General features: G+C 59.4%; 1 protein-coding gene across 1 annotated transcript in view; it reads left to right on the top strand.

The window, feature by feature from the left end:
• LOC101950631 (RAS protein activator like-3) overlaps window positions 1–24,135 on the top strand; it is a 39,815-nt gene extending 15,680 nt beyond the window's left edge. The window contains 7 exon segments of the mRNA XM_065578965.1: window positions 7,948–8,066; window positions 9,187–9,271; window positions 20,652–20,749; window positions 21,180–21,268; window positions 22,084–22,216; window positions 22,583–22,681; window positions 23,335–24,135. Coding sequence (XP_065435037.1) covers window positions 7,948–8,066; window positions 9,187–9,271; window positions 20,652–20,749; window positions 21,180–21,268; window positions 22,084–22,216; window positions 22,583–22,681; window positions 23,335–24,093 — 1,382 coding nt within the window. The 3' untranslated portion in view covers window positions 24,094–24,135.
• The last annotated feature ends 155 nt before the right edge of the window (window positions 24,136–24,290 follow it).

The following is a 24,290-nucleotide window of genomic DNA, read 5'->3' as shown; positions in this document are numbered from 1 at the left end:
GCCCCTGCCCTCAATGAGTGAGAGCCCTTTAGGGGCTGCTCCCACCTGCCCTTCTAATATCTCTTCAGGCACCCCCAGCCCCGACCCAGCCCATGAACTCGCATTCCCTGGGCTCAGCCTGTGGTGTGGGGGACGTCTCGCTGCACAGCCCGTGAGGGAGGGGAGGGGAGGGTTCAGGTGGGCAGCAGGGATTTGCAAAGAAGGGAGGAGGCTGAATACTATGTGGGCTGCAGCCCCTAGAGCTGCTTTCCTGGGGCCCCTGCACAGTTCAGACAGGACTGGGGCTCCACTGTCCTGGTGCCCAGTGAGGCTCAGACAGGGCTGGGGATTTGCTCTCCTGGGGCCTGGCGAGGCTCAGACAAGGCCGTGACCTATTTGCATGGCACTTCAGGACTCTGCTGAAGGCTGATCTGAAGGTTGGTGCCATTAGGAGCCATTTGCGTCTTGTGTGAATCATCTCACAACTGAGAGACTGACTAATCCTGAGACGCGGGCAGCTAAAAACGGCAGACATACAATTCCTTTTAGTCAGAAGCTAGATGCTGGAGGGCCTCACAGTGTCAGACACCTCCATCCTCCGGATACACCTAGCAGGTGTTTCTAGAGCACCATCCGCCAGAGCACGTCGCCAAGTGCTACACACACCAAGAGAGCTCACTGCCCCCACCATTGAAATGCAGCCATCTCGGGGGTGGGAGGCAGCAGCGGCTTAGCACCGCTCCGCCACACTACACAACAGCTTCGGATGGGACATGGAGACGAATCCTGGGTTTGGAACACTGGGGCAACTGAAGAGGGGACTTGGCCAGGACACCATAGCGAGGCCCCTGGGGATGGGGGAATGGGCGGCAGGGTCTTTGGAGAGAACTGTATCTCTGGGGATGGACACTCAGCAAGTCCTGGTCACAGAAAGGCCAAGGCTGACTCTCCAGGGCTGCACACGCATAGAGTGGGTGATGGGAGTCCTGCCAGCTCAGCCAGCTATACCCATGTCAGGATTCCCGGACTGGCTGCACAAGATGGCAAGTTCCATGTTGGGTTGGGGCCGTTCTGCCTAGCTCTGCCACGTCCCCTTGTATGGATGATAGTGATGGGCTGTTCCCCTTTGGCCTGAGCAATTTGCAAATAGCTGGGGCTTTGCAAGGTTGCTTCCGTTAGGGGGAGTAGTCGTTGCTCCTAGTCAGTGTATTCTCAGTGGGATCTTTTTATTTACACATAGTCCAGTTTCCCTGACCTCAGCAGAACAAACAGCAGCCGGCAGTTTTCTTGTTCAGAAATCTCCCGGCCTGCCCCTCCAGCAAGCTCTGTGCCCAAGAAGTTCTGTCCCTGCTTCCTCTCAGAGTCCTGCTCTCTCTGCCTCCCACATCCACAGCAGGGAGTGGCCGGCTGGGAACTCACAGGGAGCATGGCCTTGGTGGCTGCCCTTGGTTGGGGGGGTCCTGGGGCCAGCGCTCAGTCTTGCATGTTTTGAGACTCCTTCTGCCTGAGGCCTGAGCCAGAAGCCCAGAAAGGGGCCCGGCCTGGCCAGTGTGCTGGGGAAGGGCATCTCCATGGTGCATTGCGCTGTGATTTCTCAAGCCTTGTTCCTCTTTGTGGCCAGGCCAGGACTGAGGCAAGGGTGAGGCCTCCTCTGGCCAGTCAGTTACCTCCTCGTCTGTGCGGGGAGAGGGGATTGCTCTGTCAGTCTGCATGGAAGCTGCTGGGGGCGGGGCTGTTTGGAAATTCCGCCCCTTGCGCCTTGTGGGGCTCGGGCCGCTGATGTGCAGGAAGGCACGCAACATGTTTGGCTCACAGCCCTTGTGGCTTTGTTGGTGAGGCCGTCTCGCTATGCATTGAGAGCTGCCCTCGCACGGGTGGCACAGTGCCCCCAGCTCAAAGGAAACCTTCCCTAGGACAGGATCAGGAGAGGTCCAGGTCCCAGCAAGGAGGCCCCGAGCTCTCCCCTGCCACAGGGTTCTTCTAGTAAGGGCAGGCACATTGCACCTGCAGTGAGGCTGGACCTCACTGCTCCTTGCCTGCTGTGGCAAAACCAGCATGTGCATCATTGTACATCGGCTTGGCTGGCAACGGGGCACCTTCCCCTCTCCTTGCCACAGCCGCATCCCCTCCTGCCAGGAGGCTGTCCCGATAGTCAGCACACATCTGCCCTGATTTTATTTCAGGCCAGTCCGGTCTCCCTCCTTGCAGGGCCGGCTCTAGCATTTTTGCCGCCCCAAGCAGCAAAAAAAAAAAAAGCTGCGATCGCGATTGGCGGCAGCTCTACCACCACTTCATTCTACAGTGGCAATTTGGTGGCAGGTCCTTCGCTCCGAGAGGGAGTGATGGCCCCGCCGCCGAATTGCTGCCGAACGTGCCGCCCCCCTCTTCATTGGCCGCCCCAGGCACCTGCTTGCTACGCTGGTGCCTGGAGCCGGCCCTGCCTCTCTGCAGACCCTCCACAATGACCAGTGGGGGGAGCGGAACAGATTTACACCCTCAGGGGTGTGTAGGCTCTTTGCGTTATGTGTTTGCTGGGAGGTAGTGTGGCCTAGTGGATAGAGCACAAGGCTGGAACTCAGGAGACCTGACCTCTATTCCCAGTCCTGCCACTGGGCTGTTGGGTGGTTTGGGGCTAGTATCTTTGCCTTCTTCTGTGCCTGTTAAATGGGGATAGGAATACTGATCGCTGAGATCTATAGATGAATTGCACTAGATAAAAGCTAGGTTATAGTTATTATTTATTCCCACCAACCCCCACCCCCCCCCAAAAAAAACAACAACTTTGGCAGGAGCCTCAGGAGGGGAAATCAGGCCTGATCAAGTCTCAGTGAGGGCAGATCTTGCCTGGGACTGTACTCTGTGGACCGCTGCCTGCCTGTGAGAAAGTGGGAATCGTAATTTTGTTATGAAGCCTGGGTGTGCTTCAGTTTTCCCTATATGTTGCATGGCTACCCAGAGGCGGGAAAAAGGTCTTGTTTACGTTAAACAGTTTTGTCAGCAAAAGGCAGCTTTTGTCGACAAAACAGTGGAGCTGCACGCACTAGAAAGCTACTCTTGGCGGCAAAACTCTGCTGTTTTGATGACAAAGTAAAACAACCTTGACGAGAGGCACAGAGCTTATTGAGACAAACGTGTCAGTGTAGGCCAGTGGTCTCCAACCTTTTTACGCACCAGATCACTTTTTGAATTTAAGTGCAACCCAGAATCTACCACGCCCCTTCCCCGAGGCGCCGCCCCGCTCACTCCATCCTCCCTCTGTCACTTGCTCTCCCCCACCCTCACTCACTTTCACCGGGCTGGGGCAGGGGTGTGGGCTCTGGGCTAGGGCTGAGGGGTTTGGAGTGTGGGAGGGGGTTCCAGGCTGAGACTGGGGCAGGGGATTGGGGTGCAGGAGGGGGCTCCAGGCTGGGGCAGAGTGTTGGGGTGTAGGAGGGGGTACGGGGTGCTAGCTCTGGGAGGGGGCTCAGGGCTCACTAGGTGGGTGGTGAAGCACTGGAATGGGTTACCTAGGGAGGTGGTGGAATCTCCTTCCTTAGAGGTTTTTAAGGTCAGGCTTGACAAAGCCCTGGCTGGGATGATTTAGTTGGGAATTGGTCCTGCTTTGAGCAGGGGGTTGGACTAGATGACCTCCTGAGGTCCCTTCCAACCCTATGATTCTATGATTTGGGGTGCAGCAGGGGCTATGGGTTGGTGGCTCTGGCAGGGGGCTCAGAGCTGGGGTTTGGGATGCATGAGGGGTATGGGCTCCCGCCGGGTGGCACTTACCTCGGGCAGCTCCCAGTTGGCAGTGCAGCAGGGCTAAGGCAGGCTCCCTGCCTGTCCCTGCCCCATACCGATCCTGGAAGCAGCCAGCATGCCCCTGCGGCCCCTGGGGGGACACATGACTCTGCACACTGCCCATCCCTGCAGGTACTGCCCCTGCAGCTCCCATTGGCTGCAGTTTCTCATTCCCGGCCAATGGGAGCTGCGGGGGTGTGCTTGCAGGCAGGAGCAGTGTGCGGAGACCCCTGCCCCTCCCCCAGGGCCGCAGGGGCGTGCTGGATGCTTCTGGGAGTGGTGCAAGGCCAGGGCAGGCAGGGGGCCTGTCTTAGCCCCTCTGTGCTCAGGGCCGGCTCCAGGCACCAGCCCACCAAGCTTGTGCTTGGGGCGGCACCTGGAGGGGGGCGGCGCGGTGCTCCGGCTCCGGCCGCCGGGGAGAGCGGAGCCCCGGCCGGCACTCCGTCCTCCCCCCGGGGCTCTGGCCGCCACTCCGCCCTCCCCCCGGCGCTCTGGCCACGGGGGAGAGCGGAGCCGTGGTGGGCTCTCCGCCCTCCCCCCGGCACTCTGGCCGCCGGGGAGAGCGGAGCCCCGGCCAGCTCGCTGCCCTCCCCCCGGCGCTCTGGCCACTGGGGAGAGCGGAACCGCGGCGGGCTCGCCGCCCTCTTCCCGGCGCTCTGGCCGCCGGGGAGAGCGGAGCCCCGGCCAGGCTCTCCGCCCTCCTCCCGGGGCTCCGGCCACCAGCGGAGCCGCGGCAGGCTCGCCGCCCTCCCCCCGGCACTCTGGCCGGTCAGGAAGAGCGGCCTGCGGCCGGGCTCGGTGCCCTCCCCTGCCGCGCTGGGGGGGCGGGGGGCGCGGTGGGAGGCTTTTTTGCCTGGGGCGGCAAAAAAGCCAGAGCCGGCCCTGTCTGTGCTGCCAGACTTTTAGCAGCCGGAGATTGCGATCGACTTTCAGAGGCTCCAGGATCGACCAGTCAATTGCGATCTACAGGTTGGTGACCACTGGTGTAGACACTGCTGTTCGTTATGTTGATATAACTGGCCTCCCCCAGTATCCCACAATGCCTACCGTGACCGCTCTGCTCACTGTTTTGATCTCAGCCACTGGGCGGGCAGGCATGGACCCCTCCCCTTTCAAAGCTCACAGAAGCTTTGTCATTCCTCAGCCTGGAGAGCTCACAGAGCTGAGGAGGGAGTCACAGAACCATTAATGTGGAATCAGCAGGTGGCCACTGCTGCTGGGAGGGGAGACTGCTGTGCTGTGCAGAGCCAGGGACTGATGTGGGAGGGTGTCCCCTCCCCCAGGATTGGTTGCTCAGGCTGCTGTCTGAATTTAAAGAGACAGCATGCCGACAGGCTCTTCCCCAACACACACACTGTTTCTGTCTTCCCCCTCCCCACCACACACTCACCACATTCTCCCCTCCCCCACACAGACACTTCAGTGAAAAGCCACTGGCAATCCAGTAGGATGCCTATGGGGATGGGATTGAGAAACCTGCATCATGTGACACTGCACCTGCCCCATGAGGCATTGCAAACCTTTCCCAAAGCACCTTGTGGCCAGTTGCACAGTGGGATAGCTACTGCTCTCTGTGTCGATGCAAGAGCTGCTAATGTGGATGCGCTCTGCAGACACAAGGAGCTAATGTGGACATGCAACAGCAGTTTAATTAAAATGGTATAACTTTTGTTGACAAAACTTCATAGTGTAGACATGGCCTAAGTTTGTTCTCAGGGAAGGCTAAAGCTAGGTCTACACTACCCGCCTGAATCGGCGGGTAGAAATCGACCTCTCGGGGATCGATTTATCGCATCCCGTCGGGACGCGACAATCGATCCCCGAATCGGCGCTCTTACTCCACCAGCGGAGGTGGGAGTAAGCGCCGTCGACAGAAAGCCGCAGAAGTCGATTTTGTCGCCGTCCTCACAGCGGGGTAAGTCGGCTGCGATACGTCGAATTCAGCTATGCTATTCACGTAGCTGAATTTGCGTATCTTAAATCGACTCCCCCCTGTAGTGTAGATGTACCCCTAAGAGACATAGGTGTGCGTGTTACCTCCCTGTCTGGGTGGAATCAGGGGCGGCTCCAGGCACCAGCGTACCAAGCCTTACGGCCTGCTGGTCGCCGTAAGGGCGGCAGTCAGACTGCCTTCGGCGGCATGCCTGCGGGAGGTCCGCCGGTCCCGTGGCTTCGGCAGCAATTTAGCGGCAGCTATGCCGAAGCCGCAGCACCGGTGGACCTCCCGCAGGCATGCCGCCGAATCCACGTTACCAGCGGACCTCCCGCAGGCGTGCCGCCGAAGGCTGCCTGCCTGCCGTGCTTGGGGCGGCAAAAAGCATAAAGCCGCCCCTGGGTGGAATGAATAGAGTAATTAAGGAACCAATTGAATCTGACCCAGATCAACAGGGTGTCCAGAGAGACAATGCCAGCTCCAATGACTTCTGGATCCACTCTCTCAGCAGGGAAGGTGAGCACAGACCAGACTGCCCTCCTCCCCCTCCTGAGAACAAAGGACGGGGAAGGTCTGAGGTGGGGGATAAATGTTGGCTTCTGGTGGAAGCTGGACTCTCACCAAGGAAGTCAGACTAAGGCTATGTCTACACTGCGTACCTTACAGCGGCACAAAGGTCTCCCGCGTAGCCGCTCTTTGCTGGCAGGAAAGAGCTCTCCTGCTGGCAAAATAAAACCACCCCCAACAAGCGGCGGTAGCTTTGTTGGTGGGAGATACCGCTGCTTTTCGCCGATAAAACTTTTGTCGGTCAGGGGTGTGTTTTTTCACACCCTTGACCGATAAAAGTTTTATCGACAAAAGTGCAGTGTAGACAGCCCGAGAGACAAACAGAGGCTGTTCACTTCAGCTTGGCTGGGATCTGGGCTAACCAGAATGGTCTGTGCTTTAACCCTCACTGCTCTGTGCTGACCTCAGGACTTCCCATGCTGAGTTCTAGACTAATAAACCTGACTGTCTTGACAGCGCTGTGTGTCACTGTAACTATGGGGTGAGGGGCATTAATTCCTGAAGCATGTACAAGTCTCTATCAGGGTCTCTCTCAGCTGGACTCACTGAGCAGAGTTCCCAGGGAGAAGAAGGAGCGCTGAAGCCCAGTGGTTCAGTGAGACTGAGTGGCCTGCCCTGGAGGAAGAGTGAGATCCCTTGGGGTCTGGCACAGGGATGGAGTTCCTCCAGGAGACTGGCTCACAGCTGAGGGCCTAGCATCGACCCAGTGGGTCCACACTCGGCATTAGGGATCCCCTTCGAGCAGGCTGCAGTGGTATTTTAAATGTGCAGCGTGGCTGGTTCTGCCGGGCACCACCCTGTGTGTAGAAACTAGAGTGGGTGTGTTCCAGACACTGAGCTCCTGGGCTTGGCAGGTGCCCAACAACCTGCAGCTGCCCGTCCCCATCCCCCGCCACCGATTCCAGTGGAACCGGCTCCATGCCCTGGCAGCCCACGCCTGCAATGCACAAGTGCAGGCAGGAGTCCCCCTGGGGGACAGGAGGGGCCTGGTCCCCACCCCCTCTATTCCATCCCGGCCCAGACATGGGCTGCTTGCTCCTGGTGCTGCTGCTGGGAGCAGGGGCAGCCCAGCCGGCTGGGAGCATGAATGCAGGGGGAGGTGCCCAGGAAAGCTCCGACTCCCAGGACTTGGGCAGCACCTGCCCCAGTGCCACCCAAAGGCCCTAACTGCTGGTGAACACTGGGCCTGCCTGACCCGCCAATAACCTGGCTTGCCAATTGCCACAAGTCCCCCAGGTCCCCCGGCGCTGATCTGTGAGGCCAATCTATAGAGAGAGTGCCACTGCCAGAGCCTGCGTGCAGCCCAAAGGGGATGGACACAGACCCACAACTCACCAGGGGGCAGAGGGGCAGACCCAGAGTGTGGCATGGTGTGATGGGGTCCATGGGCCCATAGCCAGGCCAGCCTCTTACATCTCACATAGTGCAGCATTGCGGGGATCCAGGCCCAGAGCCTGACTGCAGCACTGCCCAGATCCCACAGTGATGGGCATGGTATACAAACCCAAACAGGAGAAGGGAGGTGGAAGAGTGGGGCAGGGGAAGAGTAAAGAGAGGCGGGGAGGGAAAGGATGGACAGGAGCGGGGAGAGATGGACAGACGCGGGTGTGGACAGGAGTCGGGAGATTTGGGGGGATCTGATCCCTGAGGCCAGGTGTCACCCTCCTGACGAGCTGCCTCTCTCCCCCCAGATGGCGTGCGCCCCGTGCAGCGGATTCCGCTGGCCCCGTCCCCCGAGGTCCCTGTCTGGGATGTCTCGAACTTCTCCCTGGTGGATGGACAGCTGGTGCTGATGGCCAGGGACGAGGAGGTGAGGGGCCTGGGGGGAATAAAGCGGGGGATGGGGAAAGGAGGTGTGGGGCTTGAGGGGTGGGACGAGAGGTTTCGAATGACGAGATGAAGGGCCTGGGGGTTGGGGGGATGGGGAAAGGAGGTGAGGGGCTTGGGGGTGGTGGGGATGGGGACAAGGAGGTAAGGGGCCTGGCCAGGGGAAGGGGATGAGGAGGTGCGGGGCCTGGGAAGTGGAGTGGAGGGGATGAGGAGGTGAGGGGCCTGTGGTAGGGGCAGGGATGTCGCTCCCAGCATTGCACCCCATTGGTCACTGTGCTCCCAACTGGACTCTGGATCTGTGGAGGGCTCCTCACCCCCCTGCTCCAGCCCCAGGGGTCCCTACCCGGCAGCTTTAGAGTCTGCCAAGGGCTCCCTTGGGAGATGAACCTGCTGCCCTTGGGCGGAGCCGGTTCCTGAACCCCCTGCTGGAGGCGGGGGCAGCTTCTTGGGCCTGTGTATTGTTGGGGTGGAATTGGCATCAGGGGTCAGGGAGGACCCAATGCCTGAAGCTGCCCCACAGCAGCCACTGCCCAGGAGGGCTGGTGGGGGGAGATTCTGCTCTGCTGGAGAGGCACCACTGGGAGAGGGCCCAGCCTTGCAGACCCTCTGGGCTTGGGCAGGGATAGGTGTGGGGAATGGAGGGGTGAGTGGGGCATGGGGAATAGAGAGACTAGGCAGGCAGCAGGGAGGGAGGCTGGGCGGAGGGGATGGGGGTGGCAGGGAGGGATGGAGACTGGGTGGAGGGATGGAGGCTGTGGGGAGGGAGAGAGGCCAGGTGGAGGGATGGAGATTGCGGGGAGGGAGGCCAGGCAGAGGGGATGGGATTGCCAAGGTGGGAGGGAGCCCTATGGAGGGCATGGAGGCTGTGGGGAGGGAGGCCAGGTGCAGGGGATGGGACCGGTAGGGAGGGAGGCCCAGCAGAGGGGATGGGGGTCATGGGGAGGGACGGAGGTCCAGTGGAGGGATGGAGGCCATGGGGTTGGCAGAGAAGGAGAGGGGCCGGCAGAGGGAGTGGGGCAACAGGGAGGGAGGCCCAGTGGAGGAATGGACACCGGGGTCAGTCACTTGCTGATGTTCTAGGCTCTGCTCCTTACTCCCAGGTTTTGTACAAGAGCCGGAACAGAACTGGCAGCTCCATTTCGGAGACCAACGCTCATCCGTCCCTGGGCTGCAGGAGGGACACCAGTGAGTGAGCCCTGACACAGTGCCATGCACACTGACACACATGTACACACACACGAGTGCATGCATGCATTCATACGCACACACTCCTATATGCATACTCATACTCACACAGGTATTCTTACACGTGCACTCTCACATACATGCACACACACTTGCCACCCGTAGCCCCCTGCCTGGTGCTGTGTGTGAGCCATGCTGCAGAGGGCTATGCGGATGCAGCGCTGGGGAGGAAGCGCTCTCAGGAGAGATGTCTCGGGTGTGTCATGGCTTCCTCTGTGCTGCGTGTGCTGATCCTGAGAGATAGGGCCAGGCTGTTTCCTTCCCCCTCCCCACCCCTCAGGGCTCCCAGCTGCCTGGGTGCTGATGGGAGAGACGCCCCAGCCCAGGGATCAGCTGGAGCGATGGGGTCGTGGTGCTGGCTGCTCTGTGCCACACGGAGAGGTGAGTCAGGGCAGCCCTGCCCAGCTTGCCCTCTGTGGGCACCCCAGCACCTCCGGGCACCTGCCCCTCGGCACTGGGAGCAGGGGCACTAGGAGCCTCCCCCTGCCAGCCACAGCTGCTCCTGCTGGGGCTGAGTTTGGCCTGAAGGGGAGCACGCCAGCTGGGCGGGGGGCGCAGGGGCCGGGAGGGGATCCACTCCAGTGGTTCAGTTTGGGAATTGGTCCTTTGTCCCTCCGCTGAGCTCAGAGCAGCCTGTTGGAGAGACGTCAGGGGGGCAAAAGTTGCTGTTTGGCAGCTGGTGGGCTCCTCCCCAAAGGTAGCTGCATTACAGGGGCAGGGACAGTTCCACTGTATCCACAGGCAGGATGCAGTGCCAGGGCACTTGGCAGGTGGGGGACTGGGGGCATGTGGGGGGGGGGGTATTACTAATGGGAGCAGAGACGGGTTGTATTGGTTTGGCAGCTGTGATGATTGCATTGTGCCCAGAAGGCGGCATAGTCTAGGAGTCAGGCAGGCCTGGATTAATCTTTTGTGGGCCCGGGCGGTGCCCAGGGCCATCCTTAGGCCTACGCAGCTGCGTAGGGCACCAAATTGCCCCAAATGTCATGGTGCCCTAGGCAACTGCGTGCAGCATACATGGCAGCACCAGCCCTGGCGACTAGCCCTATCCCTCAGCCGTCCCGCCCCCCAGGGGAAGGGCCATCCCTAGGGGGGTGTGGGGCCCCGAACAACTCCCTCTGCCCTGCCTCTTACCCTTCCCCCCTGCTCCGCCCCCGGCCCAGCCCACTTCCCCCAGCAACCCCGCACTCACCGGCAGCAGTGGGAAGTGGAGCAACCCGGCCCCAGCCCGCTCTCCTCCGCCAGCTCCCAGCCGCAGCGCTCTGCTTCCCGCCGCCGGTGAGTGCGGGGAAAGGATGCCCCCCACACTCACCAGCGGCGGGAAGCGGAGAGATGCGGCTCCAGTCCGCTCCGCTTCCCTTGCCACAGCCCCAGCCGTGTCGCTCGGGGTAGGGAAAGGACTGCCCCCGGCTCTCACCGATCCCCTCCCACAAGCCTTCTCCCCCGAGGGACACAGCTGGGGCTGGGGCAAGGGAAGAGGAGCAGGGTGCTCCTGGCCCCCCCACTAATCCCTTGGGCCACTCTGGGCCTGTGGAGCCCCCCAAAGTGGCCCCAGACACCTCCTGCCTCCCAGACCTGGGGGGGAGGCCTGGGGCCCCACACAGCCCCCTGCGGGGGGGCTGCGTAAGGCACCCAAATGGCTAGGGATGGTCCTGCCGGCGCCAAACATATTTTTGGGCCCCCATGGAGGCAATGGTGCATGGCACAGGGAGGTCAGTCCCCAGAGCAAGGGGCCAGCCAGAGGCAATGGGGCATGGCACAGGGAGGTCAGTCCCCAGAGCAAGGGGCCAGCCAGAGGCAATGGTGCATGGCACAGGGAGGTCAGTCCCCAGAGCAAGGGGCCAGCCAGAGGCAATGGGGCATGGCACAGGGAGGTCAGTCCCCAGAGCAAGGGGCCAGCCAGAGGCAATGGGCATGGCACAGGGAGGTCAGTCCCCAGAGCAAGGGGCCAGCCAGAGGCAATGGGGCATGGCATGGCAGGGGTGGCCCCGCTCCGCCCAGCCCAGTGCGAGGCCACTATTTACAAACTGGCAGTTGCCAGATGCACAGTGGCCCACTCAGCTGTGTGCTGCCAGCGTGCCCCTGCCCCTCAGGGACGGGCCCAAGCCGTGCTACACAGCTCTCCCCGCCCAACACTGCCCCCCCCCCGACTCCCTATGGCCAGAATCCCCCTGGACCCACTATGCCCAGCGCCCCCTCACCCCACAAATGCACAGCACCCCCCTGCCCACAGCCCCACCACAACTGCCCAGCACTCCCCACAGAACCCCCACTCCCCAGTGCCCCAACACACATTTTCCCTGTCCCCTCACAGCCCATTCCGCCCACATCCCAGAGACCCACTCCCGCATGCCCTGCCTCCCGGCTGCAGTCACCAGGCTCCCTCAAGACGCACTTGCCTGGAGGGGCCCAGCCAAGCCCCCCACACTGTTCCCCCCGCCTGCACCTGGCTGAGACTGGCCAGGCTTCCGCACTAGTCTCGGGCAGCTCAGCTCCGGGGAGACAGGTGCGGCCCCACAGGTGGTGGGAAGCAGAGACTGCCTGGAGCCGGAGGTGCATAGGGGTCCGGCCAGGGGACAGAGTGGGCTAAGGGGCGGCGAGAAGCCCTCGGCCAGCTGGGGTTTATCCCTGGCTTGGTCAGACTTTCTGGGGGACCCTCGGAAAATCACTTGACCCTCCCTGTTTCCCCACTGTCTGCGATGGCACCAAGCTTTGGGCACCTGCCAGATGTGGCTGGGTCTCATCTCACCCCTACTGTGCTCTGGGAACGAACCCCAAATCCAGCAGTTAATGCAGGGGTGGGCAAACTTTTTGGCCTGAGGGCCACATCGGGGTTCTGAAACTGTATGGAGGGCTAGGTAGGGAAGGCTGTGCCTCCCCAAACAGCCTGGTCCCCGCCCCCATCCGCCCCTTCCCACTTCCTGCCCCCTCAGAACTCCCCCCGAGCCATCCAACCCGCCCTGCTCCCTGTCCCCTGACGGCCCCCTCCCGGAATCCCCCGCCCCTAACCGCCCCCCCCAGTAGCCCACCCCCATCTAACCCTTACTGCTCCCTGTCCCCTGACTGCCCCAACCCCTATCCACACCCCCGCCCCCTGACAGCCCCCCCCCCCCCCCCGGGACTCCCACACCGATCCAACCTGCTCCCTGTCTTCTGAATGCCCCCCAGGATCCCCTGCCCCTTATCCAACCCCCCTGCTGCCCACCCCCTTACCAGGCCATTCACAGCAGAAGACCCTATTCGGCCACAGACTGGCTAACCTAGTGAGGAGGGCTTTAAACTAGGTTTGACGGGGACAGGTGAGCAAAGCCCACAGGTAAGTGGGGAATATGGAGACCGGGGAGATGGGTCGGGAAACAAGAGGGAGTGTGGGCTATATTGGCAGAGAGAAAGGAGAGTCAGGACAAAACTGGGAGGAAAGACCAAACCAGTATCTTAGATGCCTATATACAAATGCGAGAAGTATGGGGAATAAGCAGGAAGAACTGGAAGTGCTAATAAATAAATACAACTATGACATTGTTGGCATCACTGAAACTTGGTGGGATAATACACATGATTGGAATGTTGGTGTGGATGGGTACAGCTTGCTCAGGAAGGATAGACAGGGGAAAAAGGGAGGAGGTGTTGCCTTATATATTAAAAATGTACACACTTGGACTGAGGTAGAGATGGACATAGGAGACGAAAGTGTTGAGAGTCTCTGGGTTAGGCTTAAAGGGGCAAAAAACAAGGGAGATGTCATGCTAGGAGTCTACTACAGGCCACCTAACCAGGGGGAAGAGGTGGATGAGGCTTTTTTCAAGCAACTAACAAAATCATCCAAAGCCCAAGATTTGGTGGTGATGGGGGACTTCAACTATCCGGATATATGTTGGGAAAATAACACAGCGGGGCACAGACTATCCAACAAATTCTTGGACTGCATTGGAGACAACTTTTTATTTCAGAAGGTTGAAAAAGCTACTAGGGGGGAAGCTGTTCTAGACTTGATTTTAACAAATAGGGAGGAACTCGTTGAGAATGTGAAAGTAGAAGGCAGCCTGGGTGAAAGTGATCATGAAATCATAGAGTTTGCAATTCTAACGAAGGGTAGAAGGAGAACAGCAAAATAGAGACAATGGATTTCAGTAAGGCAGATTTTGGGAAGCTCAGAGAGCTGATAGGTAAGGTCCCATGGGAATCAAGACTGAGGGGAAAAACAACTGAGGAGAGTTGGCAGTTTTTCAAAGGGACACTATTAAGGGCCCAAAAGCAAGCTATTCCGCTGGTTAGGAAAGATAGAAAATGTGCAAAAGACCACCTTGGCTTAACCATGAGATCTTGCACGATCTAAAAAATAAAAGGAGTCATATAAAAAATGGAAACTAGGACAGATTACAAAGGAGGAATATAGGCAAACAACACAGGAATGCAGGGGCAAGATTAGAAAGGCAAAGGCCCAAAATGAGCTCAAACTAGCTACGGGAATAAAAGGAAACAAGAAGACTTTTTATCAATACATTAGAAGCAAGAGGAAGACCAAAGACAGGGTAGGCCCACTGCTTAGTGAAGAGGGAGAAACAGTAACAGGAAACTTGGAAATGGCAGAGATGCTTAATGACTTCTTTGTTTCGGTCTTCACCGAGAAGTCTGAAGCAATGCCTAACATAGTGAATGCTAATGGGAAGGGGGTAGGTTTAGCGGATAAAATAAAAAAAGAACAAGTTAAAAATCACTTAGAAAAGTTAGATGCCTGCAAGTCACCCGGGCCTGATGAAATGCATCCTAGAATACTCAAGGAGCTAATAGAGGAGGTATCTGAGCCTCTAGCTATTATCTTTGGAAAGTCATGGGAGACGGGAGAGATTCCAGAAGACTGGAAAAGGGCAAATATAGTGCCCATCTATAAAAAGGGAAATAAAAACAACCCAGGTAACTACAGACCAGTTAGTTTAACTTCTGTGCCAGGGAAGATAATGGAGCAAGTAATTAAGGAAATCATCTGCAAACACTTGGAAGGTGGTAAGGTGATAGGGAACAGCCAGCATGGATTTGTGAAGAACAAATCACGTCAAACCAATCTGATAGCTTTCTTTGATAGAATAACGAGCCTTGTGGATAAGGGTGAAGCGGTGGATGTGGTATACCTAGACTTTAGTAAGGCATTTGATATGGTCTCGCATGATATTCTTATCGATAAACTAGGCAAATACAAATTAGATGGGCTACTATAAGGTGGGTGCATAACTGGCTGGATAACCGTACTCAGAGAGTTGTTATTAATGGTTCCCAATCCTGCTGGAAAGGCGTAACGAGTGGGGTTCCGCAGGGGTCTGTTTTGGGACCGGCTCTGTTCAATATCTTCATCAACGACTTAGATATTGGCATAGAAAGTACGCTTATTAAGTTTGCGGATGATACCAAACTGGGAGGGATTGCAACTACTTTGGAGGACAGGGTCATAATTCAAAATGATCTGGACAAATTGGAGAAATGGTCTGAGTTAAACAGGATGAAGTTTAACAAAGACAAATGCAAAGTGCTCCACTTAGGAAGGAAAAATCAATTTCACACATACAGAATGGGAAAAGACTGTCTAGGAAGGAGTACGGCAGAAAGGGATCTAGGGGTTATAGTGGACCACAAGCTAAATATGAGTCAACAGTGTGATGCTGTTGCAAAAAAAGCAAACATGATTCTGGGATGCATTAACAGGTGTGTTGTGAGCAAGACACGAGAAGTCATTCTTCCGCTCTACTCTGCTCTGGTTAGGCCTCAGCTGGAGTATTGTGTCCAGTTCTGGGCGCCGCATTTTAAAAAAGATGTGGAGAAATTGGAAAGGGTCCAAAGAAGAGCAACAAGAATGATTAAAGGTCTTGAGAACATGACCTATGAAGGAAGGCTGAAAGAACTGGGTTTGTTTAGTTTGGAGAGAGAAGACTGAGAGGGGACATGATAGCAGTTTACAGGTATCTAAAAGGGTGTCATGAGGAGGAGGGAGACAACTTGTTCACCTTAGCCTCTAAGGATAGAACCAGAAACAATGGGTTTAAACTGCAGCAAGGGAGGTCTAGGTTGGACATTAGGAAAAAGTTCCTAACTGTCAGGGTGGTTAAACACTGGAATAAATTGCCTAGGGAGGTTGTGGAATCTCCGTCTCTGGAGATATTTAAGAGTAGGTTAGATAAATGTCTATCAGGGATGGTCTAGACAGTATTTGGTCCTGCCATGCGGGCAGGGGACTGGACTCGATGACCTCTCGAGGTCCCTTCCAGTCCTATAATCTATGATTCTATGATTCTATGACTGTCAGCCGGGCCACCCGGTCAGAGCCAGCCACACCGTCCTGCAGTCTAGAGCACCGGGGCAGGCTGGTGGCTCTCGCAGCTGCGCAGGCTGGCAGGAGCTCGCAGCCCCGCCGCCCAAAGCGCTGGTGGCACGGTGAGCTGAGGCTGCGGGGAAGGGGGACAGCAAGGAACGGGCCGGGGGCTAGCCTCCCTGGCCTGGAGCTCAAGGGCCGGGCAGGACAGTCCCGTGGCCAGATATGGTCTGCGGGCTGTAGTTTGCCCACCTCTGAGTTAGTGCCTGTGTGAACCCCCTTCCCTGGAGCACACACAGCCCAGGTATCGCAGTACAGGGCTAGTACCTGAGAGCTGGGCAGTGACACCACCACCCACCAGTAGATAGCACTGCTGTCCAAAGGAGCTGCGTGACAGAATGGGACACATGATTGTCCCCAGGGTCCTACCAAGTGCTGGTAACTCAGATGACTTTTAAATTTGGTGCTGACCCTTTAAGAACCCCCATCCCTTGCTCTGAGGAGGGGCTGGGTATCATCTGCTCCCCCCACTGTCCTGTCTTGCCTATTGGGTGCCAGCTCCCCCACACCCTGCCCTGCCCAGCCCCCAGTGGGGTCAGCTCCCCTGCCCCCTGTCCTGCCCACCCCCGCACCCCTGGGGGTCAGCACCCCTACTCCTTGTCCTGCCAAGCCCTGCCCCAGGGGGTCAGCTCCCCCCACCCCCTGCCCTACCTAACACCCCCCCACCCCCTGCCCTCTCCAGCCCCCAGTGGGGTCAGCTCCCCCACCCCCAGCCCTGCCCAGCCCAGCCCTGCCCCAGGGGGTCAGCTCCCACACACCCTGCCCTTTATAACAACCCCCACCCTGCCCTGCCCAACCCCCCACCCCTGGGGGTCAGCTCCCCCACTCATTGCCTTGCCCAGCTCTCCCCGGTGGTTAACTTCCCCACACTCTGCCTTCCCCCCTCCCGGGTTCCTCTTCCCCCATCACACCCTCTCCATTCCAGGGGTCCGATCCCCTCCTCAGCCCTGCCCCCAGTGCCTGCTCTCCCTCTGCTCCCCCCAGGGACATCCAGATCTGGGATGGGGCCATCTTCAGAGGGTGGCTGAGCCCCAGGTGACACTTTCTGAGCACTCAGGGGCTGGTGCTCTGTGCTGAGCCTCTTCCTGTCCCTGCGGCTGGCTCTGCACCTCCCACTTCCTCCCAGAGCAGCTCGACTGATGGGGCGGGGGGCAGGAACTGGGACTAGTGGGGGCTTGATCCCCTCCAGGGGGAGCGGTAACCCCATCTCTGCCCCCCCGGGAGGCTCCAGCCCTGGATCAGACATGCCTAGGGTGACCAGACAGCAAATGTGAAAAATTGGGATGGGGATGTGCGGGGGTAATAGGAGCCTATAAGAAAAAGACCCAAAAATCGGGACATCTGGTCACCCTACGCCAGGGGTCTCAAACACGCGGCCCGCTGGGTTATTTTCTGCAGCCCGCAAGCTCCTCGCAGCCCGCCCACCCTCCCCCAGAGTTTACCTAGAGCGGCTCCGGCCTTACGCGCACTGGGAAGCAGCCAGAACGTGGGAAACGGGGGGCACAGGGGCTGTGTGTTGTTCTTGCTTCAGACAGCACCTCCAGCAGCTCCCATTGGCCTTGGTTCCCTATTCCCGGCCAATGGGAGCTGCTGGGGGCGGTGCCTGAAGCAACAGCAACACACAGACCCCTGTGCCCCCCTTCCCCCAGGTTCCGGCCCCTTCCCGGGGCGGCGCCGGGCCAGAGCCCGCCTCCCGACCTCTCCTGCAGCCGAACCCCCTGCCCTGAGCCCCCTGCCACACCCCGCACCCCTCCTGCACCCCAACCCCCTGCCCTGAGCCCCCTGCCGCACCCCACACGCCTCCTGCACCCCAACCCCCTGCCCTGAGCCCCCTGCCGCACCTCTCCTGCACTCCGATCCCCTGCCCTGAGCCCCCTGCCACACCCCGCACCCCTCCTGCACCCCAACCCCCTGCCCTGAGCCCCCTGATGCACCCCTCACCCCTCCTGCACCCCAACCCCCTGCCCTGAGCCCCCTGCCGCACCCTGCACCCTGACCCCTTGCTGCACCCCTCACCCCTCCTGCACCCCACACCCCAACTCCCTGCCCTGAGCCCCCACCACATCCCACACCTCTCCTGCTCCCCATGGGGGCAGGGAGGGGGCAGAGTTGGGGTGGGGATTTCGGGGAATGGGTTGGAATGGGAGCAGGGAAGGGGCCTCATGGAAGGGGTGGAGTGGGGACGGGGCCGAGGGTGGTGGGGGGAAGTGTCAGTAATGCGGCCCTCGGGCCAATGTACTAGTCCTCATGTGGCCCTCGTGGTTGTTTGAGTTTGAGACCCCTGCCCTACTCCTAAATGGCAGCCCCACAATCTGCCCCTCAGGATCCTCCAGCCTCCCCTCGCCTGGGAGACTCCCGCCAGCAAAAAAAACAAACAAGGAATCCCCTGCTCTCCCCTGCATAGCCAGGGCCTCATCATGTCCCCAGGGCAGGAACTGCACGTCCCCTAGGGGGATACAGGTCCCATTGCTGGGGTGGGGTGGGCTGCATCCTGGAGAGCAGCAACTGGAAGGGACTTAGGGGGTCACGAACACCCAGGAGCTGCCCGTGCGATACTGGGACTGAGAGGGCTAATGCCAGGGTATAGACCAGGGGTGGACAAACTATGGCCTGCTCCTGTTGGGGAGCAGAGTATGGGACTTGCCCCGCTCCGGCGCTCCGGACGGGGCGTCAGGTCGGGGGCACACCACTCGGCTCCCGGAAGCTGTGGCATGGCCCCGCTCCAGGGCGCAGGGTCGGGGGCCGTACCAAGCGGCTCCCGGAAGCAGCCGCATGGTCCTGCTCCGGTGCTAGCAGAGTCGGGGGCCGCTCCGTGTGTAGGAGTCAGAGAAGGGACATACCTCAAGCAGCTCCTGGAAGCAGTGGCAAGCGCCACTCGGAGCCTGCACCCCTGAGCCTCTCCCCATGCCCCAATCCCCTGCCCCAGCCCTCATCCTCCTCCCACTCTCCAAACCCCTTGATCCCAGCCCGGAGCACCCTCCTACACCCCAAACTCCTCATCCCCAGCTCCACCCCAGAGCCTGCACCCCCAACTAGAGTTTTCACCCCCTCTTGCACCCCAACTCCAATTCTGTGAGCATTCATGGCCCGCCATACAATTTCTATTCCCTGGTGTGGCCCTCAGGCCCAAAAGTTTGCCCACCCCTGCTATAGACAGAGCTATCGAGGAGCAGCAGGGAGTTTTACTGCTGGATCTGGCACTGGGGAGCCCATCACTGGAGATTGGGTCCGGTTCCTGGCCTGCTGCTCCTTGACTGCTCTGTCTAGACACTGGCATTAGTCTTCTTAGTCCCAGCATCGCACGGGCAGCTCCAGGGACCCTGGGAATCAATTCTGCATGAGAGGGGAGCGGTGCGGGCCAGGGGTGATGGATGCGGAGGCTGCTGGGGAGGGTGGTGAGCGGAGCAGGGGCCAGGAGAAGCTCAGAGCCAGAACAGTCACTGAGAAAGGCAGAAGAGATCAAACCCTCCTGCCTTGGTCCCCTGAGCTGCCCCGTAAGGGCTGGCGAGGGACAAATGCCCCCTACAGGCCGGTTAGTCCAGAGTTGGCCACGAAGGGGAGCTCTGTACCTTCCTTGGGGACATCTGGTGCTGGCCAGGGTCAGTGGTGGGAGAATTCCATCCTCTCTGATCCAGCATGACAATTGAGAGCTCAGCACTGAGGGGCACAAGAAGAGTTGGGGGGAGGGGGCAGGGCTGGGATAGTAGAGGGCTATGCATTGGGCCCAAGGGGCATTAGCAGAGCTGCAGGGGAAGCCCTCAGCTGGGATGGCAGGGGCTGTGGGTTGGGATTGAGGGGCACTGGCTGAGCTGTGGGGAGAGCTCACAGCTGGGATACCAGGGGACTGCGGACCAGGACAGAGGGGCACCGGAAGAGCTGGGGGGAGTCCTGCGCAGTGTCCTGGGTGTGACGGGTTGGATCACAGAAACCCCCTTGGGAGCTGCCACCCGATGTGCCAAGACTACCTCTACTCCTGCCTTCCCTGCCAGCTCGGGACCCCAGCACCCTGTCATGCTGAACCAGACACTCCCATCTGCTCCAACAAAGACCCAGGCTCTGAATTACTTGGCCCAAAAGCTTCAGGTTTACCTGAAAGCAGCTAACAGAAGTGTTCCTGTTTTAACACTCAGATGCCCAACTCCCAGTGGGGTCTAAACCCAAATAAATCCGTTTTATCCTGTATAAAGCTTATACAGGGTAAACTCATAAATTGTTCACCCTCTATAACACTGATAGAGAGAGATGCACAGTTGTTTGCTCCCCCAGGTATTAATACATACTCTGGGTTAATTAATAAGTAAAAAGTGATTTTATTAAATACAGAAAGTAGGATTTAAGTGGTTCCAAGTAGTAACAGACAGAACAAAGTAAGTCACCAAGCAAAATAAAATAAAATGCGCAAATCCATGTTTAATCAAACTGAATACAGATAAGATCCTCACCAGTTCCAGAATGCTCCATTTTACAGACTAATCTCCTGGGTCCAGCAATCACTCACACCCCTTGCAGTCACTGCCCTTTGTTCCAGTTTTCTCTCAGGTATCCTGGGGTGCTAGCAGAGGGGGGTGGAGAGGCTCTCTCTTTAGCCAGCTGAAGACAATTGTCCTGGTTAATGGGAGTCATCAAGATTCCAAACCACCATTAATGGCCCCCACTTTGCATAATTACAATAGGCCCTCAGAGTGATATTTCATATTTCTAGTTTCAGATACAAGAGTGGTACATTTATACAAATAGGATGATCACACTCAGTAGATTATAAGCTTTGTAATGATACCTTACAAGAGACTTTTTGCATGAAGCATATTCCAGTTACATTATATTCACTCATTAGCATATTTTTATAAAACCATATAGACTGCAACGTCACACTGGGCTCACAGCCCTTCTCCAGTCCCCTCCCCGAGCTGACCCCCCGGAGGGCTGGGATCTCTTGCTGAGTGTGGCTGATTCTTGTAGATCTCTCCTCCGAGGGGAAGAGCTCGCCCAGCCCTCGGGCCCCGGGAAGAGTCCCTGAGAACGACGTGTCAACCAGCTCCCAGTTCAGTAACGTGAAGGTAAGAAAATCCCAGCTGCTGAGCTAGGACTAGAATTTTGCCCTGACCCGGGGAGCTGGGAATGGGAGAGGGGACAGGCCCCAGGTGTCACACCCCAGGGACATAACTCCAGAGAGGGACACAGATCCCACATCTCCCTGGGGACACTCAAGGACGCTCACACATGCCCATAGGGCTATGTAGGAGCACACAGAGACCTCCACCTTGAGCCCAGCGGCCATGCAGACTACCAGGTGCCCAGCTGGTCTGGTTGACTCCTTCCTGCCTCTCTGGCCCCCCAGCATTGTCCTGGGCTCACAGCCCTTGTCCGGTCCCCTTCCCTAGCTATCGGGGTAGCTCTTCTCCCCTCCCCCCCTCCCGAGGTGGCTATGTTTCAGCGCTGGCTGAGTGGCACGAGAGCCTTGTTACTGTTGGCTATTCCTCATCCTAGGGGCTGATATGGAAGAGGCTAAGAGAACGGAAGGGCCGGACTGCATCCAAGCCCGACTCCACAACAGCGCCCCTTACGGACGGCGACAGGTACACCACCGCTGCCCCTGGCATGAGAGCAAGAAGCCTCAGCCCCATCTTCCCCTGCTCGGCCAAGGCTGTGGGGAGGGCCCTAGGATCTGGGGAGTTTGGGGACCGTGCCTCCTCTGAGCAAAGCCCGTGGGCACCCCTCCAAGGGGACCAGTGGGGATGATCAGATGCCCTACTTGTGAGGGCAATGTAACAACCTGTATAGGGTTCAGTAGAACAGCAGCCCCCAGCGAGCAGGGTGCTGGGGGTTCCCCCCCAGCAGGAGCGTCGCCAGCTTTTCTGCCACCCTAGGCGGAAGGTCCCGCCGCCGAAATACCGCTGCGGTCGCTGCCCCCCAAATAGTAGTGCCCTAGGCGACTGCCTAGGTCGCCTAATGGGTTGCATCGGCCCTGCCCCCCAGACAGGACTGAAAGTGTGGATGCCCCTGGGAAGTGCCCCCACCCTGCAGCCTCCTCCCTTCCTAGGCCTAGAGCAGGCCATCCCCGTGTCCCCCAGGGGCCCTGCTGCAAGTGTGTGCCCCCCCAGAGGCTGGGGCCTGGGCAGATGGGTGGAATAACTCCCCACAGTGAGGAGCTGGGTACAGTGGTGCCGAAGGATCCTGTGCAGCAGAACCCCCCTGCCCCTAGGCCGCCCCAGTGCTCTGTGCACCAGGAAGCTGGTATCGCCAGCGGGGAGGGGGCGGGTGTGGGCAAAGGCTGATCACCGCTCCAGGAGAGGCTCTGGACTCGGCCCCCTTGCTGTGGGCAGAGACTGGGTTGGGACCGGCAGGGGGGCTGGGCGGGACGTGACCGGCGCATTCTCCCCCCCCCCCCCAGGCTGCCGAGCCGGCATGGCTCCCGTGAGTCCCTGCTGCCTGCACCAAGTGCAGCTGAGCTGGATCTGAGTGGCGAGGACGTAGTGATCCGCCCGCTGCACAGCAGCATTCTGGGAGAGAAGTTCTGCTTCTAGGTAACGGTGCTGCTGGGCCAGGGACTCGGGGTGGGTCTCCCAGCCTCCCCCATGCTCCCAGGGCGCCTCCCCGTGCAAGCGACCAGCCCCTCCAGGGCCAGAGCGCATTGTTGCCCTGGGGCACCAAGGGCAAGGATTGAATGGGGGTCACCCATGGAGCAGGACAGGTCCTAGCTCCAAGGCACCCGCCCCAACCCAGGAGCACCAGCCCTGTCCTGGAAGCACAGGACAAGCCCGAGCAGATTCTCGTCCCCTCCTCCCCCCATGGCAAGGCTGGCCACTGACCCAGCATGACCCCGCACCAGGTCCCCTCGGCTTTACTGCAGCCGTGCTCCCCCCACTGACGACCTCCCCCTCACCCCGCAGATAATCAATGCTGAGGGGAGCCGCTGTTTTGGCTGCACATCGGTGGCTGAGCGGGACCGGTGGATTGAGAACTTACGCAGAACCGTGCAGCCCAACAAGGTGAGATGGCCCCAAAACGCCAGCTGCGGAGCAGTTATCCCCCCCATGTCAGCTGGGGAGCGGCTGCGCCCCCCCAAACACTAGCTGGGGAACAGCTATGTCCCCCCAAAATGCCAGCTGGGGAATGGCTATCCCCCCCGCAATGTCAGCTGGGGAGCAGCTGCACCCTCCCCAAAACGCCAGCTGGGGAGTGGCTATGCCCCCCAAAATGGCAGTTGCGGAGCAGCTATCCCCCCAATGTCAGCTGGGGAGTGGCTGCGCCCTCCCGAAATGCCAGGTGTGGAACGGCTATGTCCCCCAGTCCTTGAAATACCATCTACACCCCCCAACATGCGAGCTGGGAAGTAGCTGTGTTCCCCCCCACCCCGATACGTCAGCTGGGGAATGGCTGTGTCCCCCCCCCCGACTCACCAGCTGGGGCGGGGGAGTGCAGCCACTCCCATTTGCACCGGGCACAAGGAATTCACCCTCTGCCAGTTGCCCTTCACATCACCTGGCCCCTCAGCGCCCCCCCCCCACCCTTGCCCTGCCCCACAGCACCCCGGCTTTCTCCCTCCCCACGAGCTGCTCCCCCTCCATGTGAGCAGGGGGGTCTCCCTTGGCATGTATTGCCGAGGCGTGTCCACACCCCTCATGCTGTGTCGTTCCCCCAGGACAACTGCGAGCGTGTGGAGAACACCCTTAGCCTCTGGGTGTACGAGGCCCGAGACCTGCCCCCCAAGAAGCGCTACTTCTGCCAGCTGCACCTGGATGGCGCCCTGTACGCCCGCACTACGGCCAAGTCAGCGGGTGCGGACGGGGCCCTCTTCTGGGGCGAGCTCTTCGAGCTGGCCACGCTGCCTGCAGCACGGGAGCTGCACATCAGCGTGCTGCGGGAGGAAGAGGGGCGGCGGCGGGAGGCCAGCCCCCTGGGCACCGTGACCATCCCACTGGGGGAGCTGGCCGCCTCGCGCCAGCCCTTGGAGAAATGGTACCCTCTGTGTGGAGCTGCCCCCAGCCGGGCACCTTCTCTGCGGCTGCGTGGACGCTACCAGGAGATCCAGGTGCTGCCCATCGTGAGCTACAAGGAGTTCGCCGAGTATATCACCTTCCACTACCGAGAGCTGTGTGCCGGGCTGGAGCCTGCTATTGCTGTGCGCCACAAAGAAGAACTTGCCAGCGCCCTGGTGCATGTGCTGCAGAGCACGGGCAAAGCTAAGGTATGGCTGAGCCACCAGGGGGCGCTCTCAGTCCCAGGACATCTGAACTGTACAGGAGAGCCTGAGGTAGGGCCGGCTCCGCGGCCCCCATGTGGGAGAGAGCCCTGCTGTGCTGCTAGGGGCAGGAGCCGAGGCACGACCCGCTGCAGGGGGCAGGGAGCTGTTCTGCAGGGCTCTGGGGGGGCAGGGCCGGCTTTAAGCCGATTCACCTGATTCCCCAGAATCAGGCCCCAAGCCCGCGCCTAAGGGGGCCCCGCTCCGGGGGTCTTCGGCGGCATTTCGGCGGCGGGGGGGCCTTCGGGGCCGCGAAAAACCCGGAGCGGACCCCCCGCCGCCGAAGTGCTGCCGAAGCCCCGGACTGCTGCCGAGTATTCCAATCGGGCCCCCTGCTGCCCCAGGATGTGGGTGGT

This window comes from Chrysemys picta, unplaced genomic scaffold (assembly GCF_011386835.1).
Source record: "Chrysemys picta bellii isolate R12L10 unplaced genomic scaffold, ASM1138683v2 scaf19, whole genome shotgun sequence".
Classification (NCBI taxonomy): Eukaryota; Metazoa; Chordata; order Testudines; family Emydidae; genus Chrysemys; species Chrysemys picta.
Note: the sequence above shows the minus strand (reverse complement) of the source record. Positions and strands in the feature narration are given on the sequence as shown.